General features: G+C 49.2%; 1 protein-coding gene across 1 annotated transcript; it reads right to left on the bottom strand.

Moving 5' to 3' along the window:
* Positions 1–3,966: 3,966 nt before the first annotated feature.
* UNG (uracil DNA glycosylase) lies at positions 3,967–14,913 on the bottom strand. Its single transcript, XM_065904102.1, has 7 exons — positions 14,743–14,913; positions 13,884–14,090; positions 13,204–13,299; positions 10,458–10,555; positions 9,788–9,876; positions 8,524–8,702; positions 3,967–5,129 (listed from the first exon to the last, which is right to left on the bottom strand). Exons 1-7 carry the CDS (start codon positions 14,869–14,871, stop codon positions 4,989–4,991), a joined length of 939 nt encoding a protein of 312 aa, XP_065760174.1. The 5' UTR covers positions 14,872–14,913; the 3' UTR covers positions 3,967–4,988.
* Positions 14,914–16,171: the final 1,258 nt, after the last annotated feature.

The raw sequence follows: 16,171 nt of genomic DNA, 5'->3' as shown, positions 1-16,171 counted from the left end.
GGCATAAGCCAGGCAGAGTGGGGAAAGTTCTGTCTCCTTTTTTTAATCCCATTCCTCACTTTATTTCAAAATCCCTAGACGTCTAAACCACGGGTCATTTAAAGTCCAAGCTGCCGTCAGCAATACAAAGTCATTTTGGCCCTCCTGACACGTGCGGAAAATTAACCCCGAGCAGGTCATGGGGTGTTCGTGAAATGTCTTCTGGAACAAGCCCACAGTGAAGGCTCAATACGATCACTTTCAAAAGATCTCCTGGCTTCTCTCCCCCCAAGAGATTCTGTAAAACCCTCTGAAGGAAGATGCCACCTGATGAAGTGTCTCCTATTTTTCAGGACTCAGGGGAAAAAAATTCAGAACCAAATAGCTCCGTTCCCATGCAGGGTCAGACGGTTGTCTCAGGGACTGGCAGAGAAGACATAAATTGGCTCTGTGCCACAGTTACAGAGTGTTCCGCAGCTGGGGGGGGTGTGTGGAGGGAGGGGGCCAGAGGCTTGTAGGACAAAGGTCACATCCAGATCTGAGCCAGAGCTGGGGGGGGGGGGGGGGGGTGGTAGCCAAGGCCACAAAAAAGGGCATTCTACTGTGCTCTGAGAAAAGATAGATGGCCTGGCAAGTGGAAAAACCTGTAAGGGCACTGAACTAACGCACAAATGATCTCAGCTTCACCCTGCCAGAGCAACTTCATTTCTGAATATGTTTTTCAAGAAGGAAGAGTTATCAAATAGTGAATTTCGTAGGATTTTCTCCAGTGGACTTACAAGGAGGAAGCGTATTTCTTGCCTGCTGCCCGGGTTCTCCTGAAGTCTGGGTATCATCAGAGGGAGCCTGGAGTTGGGGATGAAAAAAATCAGGTCAAGGACTCAGCCAATGACAGTGCTTAGGTTGTTTACCCAGACTACTTCACTCCAGAGGAGCTCATACAAGCCTTTGGAAGAGCCATCTCTCTAAATGCAGACAAGTCCTCTGATGTCTCCAGGGGGAGCCGTTTGTAACCCAGGGAAACTTTTTAACACTCCATTGAAAATCCCTCCCTAATGACTACAAAAAATTATGGTCTGGGCAGAGGGTCCGTAGTGGCAGGACTACCGGGCTTTGAAATCAGATTGATCTGTCTCTGAATCCTTGCTCTGTCACCTGTGGCTTTGGGCAAACGGCTAAGCCTGTTTTTTCATCTAATGACTTCATCATGTGGTTGAGATTAAATGAAACACTAGGAACGTCCCTGGTGGCCCAATGCTTGTGAATCCACCTTGCAATGCAGAGGACGAAGGTTCGATCCCTGGTCAGGGAACAGAGATCCCACATGCTGCGGAGCAACTGAGCCCTCGCATTCTGGAGCCCAAGGGACACAACTAGAGAATTCTGTGTGCTGCAAAGCAAGATTCCTCACGATGCAACGGAGATCCCATGTGCTGCAACTGAGACCTGAAGGACCCTCCAGCCCACCCACTTATCGTACAGATGGGGAAGCTGTGGCTTGAACTGGGGTCGGTGGGTCACATGATCTGTAAGCAGAGGAGGGGTAACAGAAATCCTCAAGTGGCCAAGACCTCCACCTCCGCCCCCCACCCTACATGTTGTAGCTCCCCCGGGGGCCCCAGGTGACACTAACGCAGCTCTGAATTCCAGCTGCCCAAGGGGGAGGAGATGGAGCCAAAGCACAGAGTTCCTGCAGGTACAGTGAGTTGCCTTGCACACAGCATTTGCCCTGCTTAACCTTGAACACATTGGCTCCTCTACCCAGAATTCTTCTTACCTCCCAGCCACCCTGACACCCCTGGGGAGTCACTGCCTTCCTGGGCGTGGCCTCAGTGCCCCCTGGTGGCCACCCAAGGCCCAAGCTGCAGAGATGGGCCGTCACCAAGGCCCAAGCTGCAGAGATGGGCCATCACCAAGCCCAGCTCACGTGTGGCTCTTTGCCCAACTTGAGTTACAGAGCAGGGTCCCACCCTGGATGCTGCAGCCCAAACCCTCCTCCCGGGGAGCGGATGATTCCACCCACGGAGTTCCATACCAGCTTTGTCCCCAGGGCACCTCAGTTCTAAGAGGTCCGTTTACCAAAACCACACTGTGGCACAGAGCATCTGGTTGTTGTGTAGGGTTGATGATCAGTTTCCCTGTTTGGCCCAGGGGTCAGCAGGGAGGTGTAGCTTCTTGTTGTCAGTGCCAGCCTGGGGAGGGCCTGTCCTCCTCCTCCACTGACGGCTACAGGGCAGGTGAGAAAGCTGGATTTGGAGCAGGCCTGCTGGGAGGACGCTGAAGCTGACGGCCTTTGGAGGCCCCGAGCTCTAAGGACCCACCTGCTCTGAACCAACGTCCCTCCTCTGTTAGGGTTCAAGCAGAAACAGCCAGTCACAGAGGGTAAGGGATCTGTCACAGGCATTTGAACTTAGGTGACTGTGGTCTGTTGTTGTTTAGTCCCTCAGTTGTGTCCAACTCTTTATGACCCCCCACCACCAGCAACCGCCCCCCACCATGGTAAACCATCAGGCGCCTCTGTCCATGGAATTTTCCAGGCAAGAATATTGGCATGGGTCATCATTTCCTACCCCAGGGGATCTTCTTGAACCAGGGATTGAACCTGGATCTCCTGCATTGGCAGGAGAGTTCTTTACCACTGTGCCACCTGGGAAGTGCTAGGTGATTTGTAGGGGTTACTTAATGTAAGCTGTCTCTGGAGGGCTATATCCTTGAGTCTGACACTGGAGCTTGAAGCCCCGGGCCAGCGTGTCGGGACAGATCTGAGGCAGCCAGGAGCAAGAATGCAATGGAATCCACAGGCACAAGTCCATATGGAACAAAGTAATCTTAGTTCCCTGAGATGGTGTACCAAGAAGGGCACACAGCTTCTGTGTTATTGCCAAAAATGTGTAAATTGATAAATCAAGGGAAAGACTGAGAACATGTCACAGAGCAGCGTTGAACGAGACATCATAGCAAAGTGTAATGTGGCATCCTGGATCCTGATACAGAAAGGACATTACTGGGAAAATGAGAAATTAGAATAAAGTTCATATTTAGTAGGCAGCATTATACAAACGTTTTTAATGTAACTGCATTTTTAAAAAGTTTTTTGGCTGCACTGGGTCCTCGCTGCTGTGCGGGCTTTTCTCTAGTTGCAGCAAGCAGGGGCCACTCTGGCGCTTGGGCTTCTCTCGTTGGAGCAGAGGCTCCGGGGCACGTGGGGTCAGCAGCTGTTACTCACCACGTGGAACCGACCGGGACCAGGGGCCGAACCTGCGTCCCTGCACTGGCAAGCAGGTTCTCTACCGCTGAACCACCAGGGAAGCCCCTGTACTGCTTTGATTCCTGGTTTGGGGCCCTGTACTGTGGTTCAGTAAAATATAAACGTCGAGAGGGAGCTGGCTGAAAGCTAAATGAGAACAAAGTTTAAAATAATTTTACAGGTTCAAAAGGAAGTTCAGTAGGAAATCTGCTTCCCTCTTGTCCTTCAACTACCCAGGTTGCTTCCCCACAGGGATCAATGTTAGCAGTTTCTGATGTTTTCTTCTAGAATAATCTGTGTCTGCAGCAACTAGTCTCCAGTGCATCTGCCTTATTTGCCATCTTGGCCTCTGACTTGCACACGCTTCAAATGCCTGGTGATCCATGGCTGCTTTCTCAACATTAAGAGCAGGAAAAATATTTTTTCCAGCCCGAAGAGGTTCCCTGAGGGTCCCAGCAGATCCCAATCCCATCTAGCCCCCGCCCACGCTTCACAGCGCTCAGGGTGCTGCTCGGGGTTGGGGGGGTGCCCAGCTTTGAGCACGCCTCACCTCCTCCAGTTTGTGCCCCTCTCAGGAGGCCCAGGGCTTCCCGAGGCTGCCAGGCGGTGGGGCAGGGGTGGGAGAAAGGAGGAAACACAGGCAAGTGTGGCCCTTCCTGCCCACAATGGTTGCCATGGTGATCCCAGGTTAAGAGTAGTCCAAGGGCATCCGCCCAGGGCCCAGAAGAACTAGGCACAAGTGAAACTTCAACAGTCTTTTATTATCAAACTCAGGCAGCTTTAAACCCAGCCGGGTTAACCCTTTAAACCCAGCTTACAGCAAAACCGTGTCATCTGGGGATGGAGGTGCACACCTAATAAAGGCTGTCTCTTAAAAAGAAGATTAAAAATATATATACATATCTGTGTATCTTTTTAAAAAAGCAAAATTCACCAGTGTTGCAGAAAAGAAAAATCCTAAAGTGATTTCAGTCCAACCCCTGCCCCTCTAAATGAAAAAACAGCATTGGCAGTCTTTGGTGGCTCAAAAACTTCAACTCAGGATGTACCCAGGAAGAAAGCATTTCTTTCCTCCTAAAAACACTTTCTGCTTCATGTTCAACCTCCATAGCCTACTTCTTAGAAACACCTGAAGAATTACTGTATAAACAAGACCAAGTTTGCTTTTCCCAGCTTCTATTCACTGAAAGTTCACACCAAGGATGGTTCCTTAGCAATTTTCACCTCTACTACAGGCAGGAAATCGATCCCTAATTTCTGGGAACTGGCAAAACATCCTCAGTCTTCCTGAGGGCTCCATGAAAGACCACAGATCAGACTGAAATGCCAGGGTAGGCAAAGGGGGCCTTTCCAAATAAAAACAGTCAGCATACCCAAACCTAAAGTCTAACCTATCAGGTAAAAAAAAAGCAGCAGCTGGCTTTAACAGAAGGGGCTTCTCTCCCTGCTCATAACCACGAAGGTGGTAACAAAGGGGAAGAGTCAGTCTCGACCTCAGGTCCCTTCCGGGAAGCCTGAGCCACAGGTGGTGTGGTCCAGTTATCTCTAGCTGAATAAAGTCGCCACTCCCAGGCAGCCTGGCTCATGGCTGCTCCGCCTGAAACACGTTCCCTTGTGCCGGGTGCTTAAGAATCATGAGGGAGATTTTCTTCTTATTTCGACTTCATAAACAACCAATACTTCTATTTCACAGCTTCTAGAAAACTGCTCAAAGACCCCAATCCCCAGGATCAACGTCACCCCCAGGATCTAGGTCACAAGGTCACAGGTCCTTCCAGTTGATGGGCTCTTTGCCGGACTTCTGCAGCAGCTCATTGGTTTTAGAGAAATGCCTGCATCCGAAGAAACCCCTGTACACCGATAACGGTGAGGGGTGTGCGGTCTGCAGTACGTGGTGCCGCTTCTGAAAGAGGAGGAGATGGGCAGTGAGACCGTGGGGGCACATTTGGGATTTTTAACCAAACCGCTCTGGCATTTGCCCTTCCCATCAGCTCTTCCGCTCCACTGTGCCAGCTCTAAATTTGCAGCGCCTGCACAGGTCTGTGCATGCATTCATCCTCCAATGGCTGTACAGCCACTACCGTGGGAGGAGGCTCCGAGAAAGCAGAAGACCGCGCCCTCTCCACCTTCTGCTGGGCACTCTGTGTGGGATGTCCCAGCAGTCCCACTGCTGAGACTGCCTCTGGTAAGGGACTCAGTGATGCACGCATCTCCACAAAGATGCAGGGATGAGGAGGGACACAGCTGCGTGGCTCCTAGCTGGTGAAACCTGCTGTAAACCCAGTGCTATGTGTGCAGAAGATAACACACATTTTCCTAAAGGTTCTGACAATGCAACACCGCACAGCTACTAGAACAAGGTCAAGCTATACATGCTGACAGGAGGAGCCCTCTGAAATCTGTCACAAGTGGAAAAAGAGAGAGAGGAAGGGATAAATGCATTAAAAAAAAAAACGTCCAGGAGAGGGGGGAGCAGATAAGACCCCAGACACTAATTATAGTAGTTCCTTTAGGGGAAGGAGTGGAAGGCATTTCCTTTCCATTCTGTACCTTGTTCTGCTATTTCAATCATCTCACCACAAAAACAGAATACTTAAAACTTATTAAAATGTCACCTGTAGTTAACTGAGTGGGAAGATCCTGGACCATTTTTGTTTTCTTCCCGATTCTTTCCTGTATTTAACTAAAAATCACCCCACAAGTAGTTCCTGTCTCAGATGGTAAAGAATCCTCCAGCAGTGGAGGAGATGCCAGGTCGATCCCTGCTCGGGAAGACCCCCTGGAGGAGGGCAGTACAACGGCAACCCACTCCAGTATTCTTGCCTGGAGAATCCACGAACAGAGAAGCCTGGCGGGCCACAGTTCATGGGGTCGCATGGAGTCAGACACGACTAAGCAACTAACACAACACCCAGCAAATAACTGTCTTTCAAGACACGTCTGCTTTCAAGGAGCTCAGTCCAGGAGGGGCTGCTGGGGAGGCCAGGCAGGCTGGATCCAGGTGCTGGCCCTGCCCTTCAGCAGTGGGGCACCCTCCAGGGAGTCACTGACCGTCCCTAGGCTGCTTTTCACCTGGGCCTGGGAGTGAAGCAGTGACAACTTGGGAAGATCCCATGAAGAACAAAGCTGGGTCTGTGCACAGAGCATCAGGAAGGGGTGTGGGCCGGGTGCTCAGCACAGGATCCGGGGAGCAGGGTAGGTCCCTGAACACGCGGGCTTCGTGCACTCCAAAGGACAAGTCAGCAGCCAGCCTGGGCCACACAAAGACCTCCACGTGCTGGACAGAGGCAGGCAGGGGAGTGGGACGCCCACAAGAAACCCAGGTGGTTCAGGGGGCCTGGAGTTCAGAGGCTGAGAGGCAGGCGGAGGCCACCCCCAGACCCCAGCTGGTGACCCCAGTCAAGGCCTTCCAGGGAGGTGTCTGAGTGCTCTGGACAAGATGAGATGTATGAGGTTAAGATGGCCAGGTGGGGAGGGGATGAGAAGAAAGGCTGTGAATGGCTGGTGTGTCCATGAGCGGTGGGGGGGGGGGGGGGGGAAGGGGAGGGAGAAGGGGGAAGAGAGAAGTCTAGAAGATGTGTGCTTATTTACTTTCAAACTGAACCATATTTAATACTACAGATTACAGATATACTGAGTAAGGGCACCTCTGACCACAAACCTCCCCTAAGACACAGACTGGAAATGACTCCTATACACATTTCATTACCTAGATAAGCAGACCTTACTGAGCAGTCAGTTCATCTACACCAGGTTTTATTCCTACTATTCCCTCCCCAAAATAAAAATACCTGAAAATATCCTGCTCATTCACAAAAAACCTTTACAGAAAAAAATTAAGATGGAACTCCACTTCAGAGAAAATGGAGAGGATAAATGACATGAGAGTCTAGTCTCGACCTGAACTTGATGGCTGGCTTGGAACCCTCGCCCGCAGGCCCACCCAGGTGAGCGGGATGCCCAGATCAGAGTCAGAAGCTCCACTCACTACAAGTGGGCAAGTGACCTCGCCTCCCTGAGCCGGTGCAGAGGGGAGTCCGTGTAGCCCCCATGCCTTGCCCCGGACACAACCCTTGTTAAGATTAGGTGAGTCACCGCGTAAGTGCTCGGCTTGCTGCAACAGGGGCCGGGCCTCAGCGTGTCTGCACGCCTGACACACCGCCGACTGCCAGGCCGTCTTGGTCCGTCCCTTTACTTCCCTTACTGAAGTGTCTACACTGTGACTTCTCCACCCAGCGGCACTGCCCAATTCAGTGCCTCCAGCAGCCCAAGCTAAGCACTCCTCCTTCCTGCCCACCTGCATGCCTCCCCCAGTCCCAGCCCCACAACCACCAGTCTCCAGCCTCCTTCAAACCAGCTTTACCTGCAGTCCATGACAGGCATCCCAGAGAAACGCCGGGGCTCAGCCCAGATGGGTGGCAGGATCAGGGTGGTTTTCAGGACTGGGTTAAAGGCATGAGGGAAAGGACTAGAGGATGACTTCTGGGTGGGCTTTTTTTGGTCAAGGCACATGTGGGGATTCGACTAGGGCTGGAACCCCAAGCCCCCTGCAGTGGAAGCGTGGGAGCTTAACTTTTTAGGATGACTTCTGGTTTTTCATCACAGTCACTGGGTATGCATGGGTGCTTTGTTAAGTAAGTGGAGAAGGAAGGAACAAATTGGGGGAGGATGCGGGGAGGGCAGAGACTGAAGAGCTGAATTAGTGGTGTCAGAGGCTGGCAACCAGAGCACTGACAATGTTTTCATGGGGGAAGTTAAATTTGCGCTGAAGTGGGACTCTTCATGTTTTCTATATACCCTCAAACTTGTTGAAAGCAAGAGACTTACCTGACTCATCATTTACTGCATCGTTTATTACATGAGTGGAACCCAAGGACCTGTGTAGTTTTCCATGTATATGGCAAGTTTACGCCAGTGTTATCAACTGCATCTAAGCAGAAGCTGGCCAACTGCTTTCCTCATTACACCACTAATCATTTCATCTGAGGTCTGTTCAGTTTTCCTTCTTGCTTTTTTTCTTTCTTGGCCTCGCCACGTGACATGTGGGATCTTAGTTCCCCAATCAGGGATGGAACCCAGACTCCCTGCATTGGGAGCAAGAGGTCTTAACCACTGGACTGCCAGCAATGTCCCTGAGTTCTGTTCAATTTTTGATGGGAAACCTAATACTATCATAGCTGTAAGGAAAAATAAGTTTCGTTTTAAGAAATGGATTTTCTGGGACTACATAACTGAATTCTTAGAATTCTCTAGCCTGGTTTAAACTATTAAAAAAACAAAAACCCCACACAACATACCCTATCAATGGCACTGCCCTTCTTCTGAGCGTGAAAGCCCCAGAGCAAGAAGACAAGGCCGTGGGTGTTCTGATTGAGCCACGACACGACAGCGTCGGTGAACTGCTCCCAACCTCTCTCTCTATGAGAATTGGCCTGATGTGCCCGGACCGTGAGGACAGCATTGAGCAGGAGAACACCTGCGAACACACAGCGAAAAAGCGGTTTCCAGGGAGGCTGAAACGTGGAATCTAAAATACAGCACAAATGAACATGTCCACGAAACAAAAACAGACTCAGATAACAGAGAACAGACTTGCGGATGCCAAGGGGAAGGGATAAATTGGAAGTCTGGGGTTAGCAGATCAAACTATCGTATATATGATGGACAAGCAACAGGGTCCTGTGTAGCACAGGGGACTCTATATCAATATCTGTGATAAACCAAAATGAAAAAGAATATGAAAAAGAATCTGTATAATGGAATCACTTTGCTATAAAGCAGAGATTAACACAACATTGTAAAATCAACTATACACCAATAAAATTAAAAAAAAAAAAAAAAGAGGCTGAAATGAGTCAGCCCCAAAACCCAATAATGAGCTCAGTGCATGACAAGACCAGGTAGCATCAGCACAGGGTCAGCAGGCGCCTGTGGGAGACGTTTATTCTCACCTCTACAGTTTCAACACCTTCTGAGTGTGCAATCATACATTCTGTCCAACATGGGAAAGAACTGTTTAAAAAATATATGCTTTGTGAAGTAATTGGCCTCCAACTAATAAAATAAAATTAAAAAAATAAATAAATAAATAAAAATAAAAAATATATGCTTATATGTCCTAAGTGACAGGAAATAACCTCAGAATTTAACACAAGGAAGCCAAGACATTTCACTGAAACAAAACTCTCACTGCAAGAAAACAAACAGTAAATATTCTTTCCTTTTCCTGGTTATAGTTTATTTGTTCAGAAAGAAAGAAAAAGTCCTATATATAGGTATTAAACACACACAACCCAAGTCATGTATCGAAATGAGAAAACTGAGGCTGCCTTCTGAATGGTCCAAGCGGGTAAATGTGAAGTATGGATGCCAAGGAACCAATTTTCTCTTTTACGTTACACATAAACACTGACTGCAGAATGAGATACATTTCTTGACTTAAACTTAGCCACTTTACTAGAGCTCGCTAGTTCCACATGGGTTTAAAAATATAAGCCGGCTGGACAGAAAGAGAAGACTCTTGAAATCCACCCAAAACACATCAAGCAGTGGTTAGCTTACCTTGTTTGGCCCATCCGGATAAATCTCCATGACCAGGGTGAACAAAACCATCTATGTCTGTAGACAGCTCTTTATAAATGTTTTCCAAACTGAAAGCAAGCCAGAAGAAAAACAAAAACCCCAGAATCTTAAGTACCATTCTGAGAGTTTAGGACCCACCAGCACACACGCAAATTATGGCCTGCAAAGCCCACCCTCGGGGTTGCCCTTCCTTCTTTCTGATAGGCACACCTGCTGAACGCCTTTACTTCAGTCACTGCTGGGTTTAGGGACAAGAACTTTGGAAAACCCAGCAAGTTAGCCCAAGATTTACCACCACCCTCAAGCAATGGGTTTAAAGTTTATATCTTTAATAAGTTTATTAATTTACAAATGATATGTGAAATCCTCCAAAGTAGGGGTTCTTGACCAGAGGTGATACTTGCCCTCCGGGGCACTTCTGGAAACATCTGAAGACATTTTTTATCATCACAAATAGGGGCAGCACAGCAGGCCAGGGGTGCTGCTGGATATCGTACAGGGTAGCCCCAGCCCCAAAGGCCAGCAGTGCCGAGAATGAGAAATCCTGCTCCAAAGGCGAGGGGAGGTCCCACAGACAGGCGCACCTGTAGCCTGCAAAGCACGCATCTAAAAGCAGTCACGACTGGAGCCACCCGTGCAGCCTGCCTACCTGGGTGGGGGTGGCACGGGCCTCTGAACACTGAAGCACAGCCCATGAGCTTGATTGGGTCCGTGATATGGGTCCTGTCCCAAGATGACGACCTTCACCTGTGAACACCAGACGGCGAGGATCAAACAGTGTGGCACCGGCAGTGCAAATGGACACCTCGCTGCTGCTGACTTGCACAATGGGACACTGAGGGCAAGTGCAGCCCCCGCCCCATCCCACTCAGGGCCCCTGGCAGGGAGGAGGTGTGACTTGGCACCGTGACTTTGCATTACCAAGTTATCCTTCCCTCAGTCACCTGCTGCAACACCCCCCTCCCTTCTCCGACCCGGATGTTTGAAACAATTGGGGATCAACTTTGCTTCTATCCCCTTCGTTTTTCAAATTATAAAAGGAGTTATGCCCTTGTCACAGTATGACCATCCAGAAACATACCAAGTGGTCACTTCTATCCCATCTTGATCCAACTGTTTATAATCACCTATATAATAAGGGTCACTGGACTCATCACTCTAGAGCTTTTGTGTTTTTCATGTCATACGTCGTGAGCCTCCTTTAAGTCAATAGAACTCAATCATTAATGGGCAGTCAGTGGTTTCCCAAATTTTTCCCTTACAAAAAACAATGAGATAAACATCCTACTATATGTATCTTTACATACTGTTGCTTTTTTTTTTTTTTTTTTGGCCATGCTCTGTGGCATGCCGGATCTTACTAATAGCTCCCTAAACAGGGATGGAACCTGTGCCCCCTGTATTGGAAGTGAGAAGTCCTAACCACTGGATACCAGGGAAGTCCCACTGTTGCTTTTATTTTTATGGAATAGACTCAGAAGAGTGGAGTTGCTGGTCAGAGGATAAGTGTATTTAAAATTTTCAGACATATGCCAGATAGCTTTTCGACAAATTAAAAGAAATTCCCATCCCCAACCAGCTGCATTATGAAAGTGCCTGTTCCCCTGGACAGGTACACCAAGGAGATACTGTGGGTTTGATTCCAGATCTTCTCATTAAGCGAATATGGCAATAAAACAGGTCACGTAAATGTTCTGGTTCCCGAACTGTCCAACTGCATGCGGTCAAAAAAAAGCACAGATCTTATTAAAAAGGACTTTATGGCTAAAAAAATGCTAACCATCATTTGACAGTGAAAGCTTGCCACAAAACTCCAATTTGTAAAAACCGCAAAAAACAATAAAAAAAAATAAAAATAAAAAAAATAAAAACCGCAGTTATCTGTGAAGTGCAATAAAATGAGGTCTGCCTGTGTCCTCTTAAGGGATGGACCCAGAGGAGACTGAGGTCATTGTCAAGGTCGGTGTTAACACACTACTAGGCCTTTTGATGGGTGCCCACCCACCTCTCTTCATACCCACACTTCTGTCATGTCCCTTCTTAAAATCTTCTTTGATGGCTGAAGTACAGTTTATCCTTCAGAATCCAGACTGGACCTGTCTGCTTTCATGGATCTCTCTGTCCCCCTGGTTGGTACCCACATGGGCCCCAGCATATTTATGAAGCAACCCATTCAGCAGCAAAGCTTTCCCATTCTTGTCCTAGATAAGGGCCTTGGCGGAGCCAGGTAACATCCCAGCCCTCCATAGACTCAAGGGCAAAGAAGCCCCCCGGGGCCATCTGATCCTCATAAGTTTCATGCTCTTTTCTTATACTTTCTTTATAGTATTGCTCGCTGATATTCAAAACAGCACATACTTTGAACAAGGGGCAACCCAGTACTGAATTTAATAGGCCTTAAGTTTTTTTTTTAAACTCTATAAACAAGGAGGTATGTTCAAAGTACTTGCTTGAAAATGAAAATTAAGAAATTTGCTAAGTTCTAGGAATGGCAATCTTATCACAATGGCCTCCTCAACAATTTCGCTTCTCTTAGATTTAAGACACCTATTAAGTCGTGGGATTCTCACCCTCAGCTTATAAAATCAGTAAGGAAAAAAGAGAACAAAACATAGAACACCTCCAGTGCAAGTAGATACTGAAGGTTTAGAGGAAATCCACATCACAAAGCAGGGACCGGCTTGCTTCCAGGAGGTGACAGAGACGGATCTAATTGGTTTTCAAAAAACAAAAGTGAGGAGAGAGTCACCATGCAGTCCAGCTCCAAACCAGGAGAACAGGAGGTGGAGGTGAGGCTGGAAAGCAGGATGTGTCTGTATTCACGCTCAGCTGTGAACTTGCTATAAACTATGTAAAGGCACAATCAAGCTTCTGAACAGGAGTCTGAGGTGATCAGAGCTCCCAATGAGCAGCCATTGTACACAATGAACTAAAGCAAAGAGATGTCTTCAACATGTATGTTCACAGGCCAGAAGTCAGCTATAAGGCAGTGTGGTCAGACAGAAAGAACTACCACTACCAGTCAAGACTGAACTACCAGTCAAGGTGGAGTTGCTGGGAACCGGCTGAAAGACACTTCACTGCTTCCAGCCTCAGTTCTCCCACCACCACAGTAATACCTCACATGGGCATGGGGTCAGTTTCAGAATTAAAACTAAAAAAATAAAAATAAAAAAAAAACAGAAGTCATAGCACATAATCTATGCACAAACTTCTCTTTTTTTGTTGCATAAATGGCACACAGTAAAAGATAGCCTGCCAAACCCCACAATTTTAGTGTTATTTCTAAATTATGAATAGTGGTTTAACTCCACTGCCCCTAATTAAGAAATGCCATTTGAATCCTACTCCCGTTTTAGTAATTTTAGTAAAATTCAGCCACAACTTGTACTTACATCTCTTATGTCACACATTTGGGTCCATGTGAAGACTTGGTGAGGGGGAGGGTAAACAGTGTAATGTTTTCTTTCTTCTGCAACAAATCCCATAAGCTGACGGAAAGATAAACTAGGTTTACAAACCAAATTCTCACAGGAAAGCATAAGAATTCAATCACAAAGTTTCAACTGGAAAGAGCTATTACCTTAATCTTTTCCAAGTCCTATACCCAAATTCTGCTGGGAAAATGTGAAACAGTCCCCGCACCCCACCGACCTTTCAATTCCCTCGGGCTTCCGGTGGGCTGGGTCCAAGTTGATTGGCTCTGGGCCCTGATTTCCCGCGGGTGCAAACCCCTCCCTCTTTTTTTTTTTTTTAAAAAAACCCAGGTTTTAGTCTGTGGAGTTTGTGGTTTTACTCGAGCAGACTAAGTAACTAAACGGGTTAGTAGAAGCTGTGATAGCTATCACAACATTGTAGAGCAACCACACTCCAATAAAAAAAAAAAATTAAAACCCAGCGCAGTAAAGAATAAATAAAAATAAAATTTAAAATATAAAAATAGCGACAATAAATTTTTTTTTTAATTTTTTTAAAATTATTTTTAAAAACTTAAGCAGGAGCCACGAAAGCCATGTCGTCTAACCGTGGGCTTGGCCCGCTCTATGCACAAGACGCCCGCAGCCTCCAAGTTTACCTTTATGAAGTATGGCTTCCCGAACTCCCCGCTGAGGTGGTTCTTCCAGCTCTCACCAAAACCCACCGGCACGTTACGCGCCGCGAGTCTGAGCAGCGCGGCCGCCTTGTTTCTTTGGATGCGGATCAACTGCTCCGGGCTCAGCGGCGACGAGGGCGGCGTGCCCGGCTCCTCCGGCCCGGCCCGAGGCTTCTTGGCGGGGCTGGCCTGTAGGTGGTCCCCGCAGAGGCGGCTCACCAGCTGCAGCGGGCCCCTCCCGGGCACCCGCAGCTTCCGCCCCCAACCCAACGGCCCGGGGCAGAGGACCCCCATTCGTGGGGGGTTTTAGCCCCGGGGACCCAGGGCTGATCCCGGTCAGGCACTAGCAGGCTGCGGCCCCCAGTCTCGAGTTTGGTACCGAAACAACGCGGGAACAGAAGGGTCTGTGAGGAAGACGCGCGGCGCCTCGCGAGGGGTTGGCTGGGAATCGGGCTCGGGACGCCCCGCCCCGCCCCCTCGGGCCTGGCCACTGGCGTCCCCACGCGGTCTTTTCGCGGCAAAACCTTCCCCTCCGGGGCCCACCCCTTCCCTCCCCTGATTGGCAGGCGGGCCGGCGCCCTCGCCTCTGATTGGCGGCGTGGGCCCCGAGGCTCGCCCCCATTGGCTGGCGCCTCAGCATGGCCGCAGATGGGGCGCTAAGGCGGCTGTTTTGAACACGTGGAGACGGCCCGCGTTCACCCAGTCAGCTGCACATTCCCGCAATCCCCTCGGTCGGGGTCCCTCTCGAGTGGTCCGCCGCCCACCTCACCCCCCTCACCCTTTTCGGCCTCCCTGACCCCTGGCCCCACGAGAGAGCCCCCCGCCCCCAACCGCTCCTCACCGCCACATCCCCGCTCTGAGCTACGGCCGCCACCCCGGTCCCCGGGTCTGCCGGCTCGGGACTGCAGGCACTTCGCTTCCTGGCGGGGTTAGGGGAGAAAAAGGAGTAGAGCGTCTTCTGGCCGATCATCCCGAAGCCGAGGTAGTAGCCAACGCACACCGCCCGGGGTCCCGCGAGTTTGGCGCCAGCCGAGGTGGTCAACAGTTGGCGCCAAGCGGCCCGCGCATGCTCCGATTGGGATTCTGGGCGGGGGGCGGCGGAGGCCCCAGCGCGCATGTGTGGGAGGGGCTCCGGAGCGAGAGCCCTGGGGCCTAGGGGGGCTGCGAACTGGAAAGGGCGGAGTTCCTTAGGTCGGTTCGCTCAGCTCTTTATTTGACCCCTTTATTCATTATTCTCAGCCATTGTCCCTCTCCCTTGGGCAAGTCCCGCCACCTATCAGCCAGTAAAAAGTACTTAAAAGTCCCGCCCCATAGGGTTGCTATGGGAGTGAAATTAGCATTCAAATAAACTATACTTCAATTTTTTATTTTAATGGTTTTAAAAAACAGTCACGGAACATCCCCAGTTTGTCCCTCCTGCGGTCTTTACTCCTTGCGGGCGCTGTCCCCCCGCCTGGACAACTTTTAAGGCTCTGCTCGACACCCGTCCTCTGAAGGGCCTTCCTGGCCCCACTTTCTAGCCGGACACTGTTTATAGCTTCATCCAAAATGATCTTATTTAGGGACTTCCCTGGCGGTCCAGTAGTTAGGCCTCTGTGCTTCCAGTGCAGGGGGTACAGGTTCGATCCCTCATCAGAGAAATAGGATTCCACATGGTGCACGCCCCCAGCCCCCAAAATGATCTTATTCTCTCCTTGCTTATTTCTGTCTCCAGCCGTTTCAATTATTTTTAAAAATAATAACATAAAAGCCACTTTGAAAAACAGCTTGGAAGTTTTGTATAAAGTAACACATCCACTCGTCTGTCCTTAGGATTTCCCAGCCAAGAATATTGCAGAGGGTTGCCATCTCCTTCTCCAGGGAATCTTCCCCACCCAGGATTCGATCCTGTGTTTTTTTGTGTCTCCTGCGCGGGCAGGCGGGTTCTTTACCATTAGTGCCACCTGGGAAGCCCATTTAACACATAGACTTAGCATGTGCCCCTGCAGTCCCATTCCTAACTATTTACCTGAGTGAAATTAGAATCTATATTCACAGGAGAGCTTGTACATGAATAGATATAGTGACCGTATCAGGATTTTCCCCCAACTGGAAACAATCCAAATGCCCCTCAAGTGGCAAGTGGGTGAAGGAACTGTAGAGAGAAAATAATAAAAAAAAACCAGTGATGATGAAAGTTGACGTTCGTTTGGAGAACAGAAGCATCGTCTCACACATCCTCTCATTATTTAATCCTCATAGCATGGGTTTTGTAGTTCCCACTGTGCAGA

This window comes from Muntiacus reevesi, chromosome 13 (assembly GCF_963930625.1).
Source record: "Muntiacus reevesi chromosome 13, mMunRee1.1, whole genome shotgun sequence".
Classification (NCBI taxonomy): Eukaryota; Metazoa; Chordata; class Mammalia; order Artiodactyla; family Cervidae; genus Muntiacus; species Muntiacus reevesi.
This window is presented reverse-complemented; position numbering and strand designations above follow the sequence as displayed.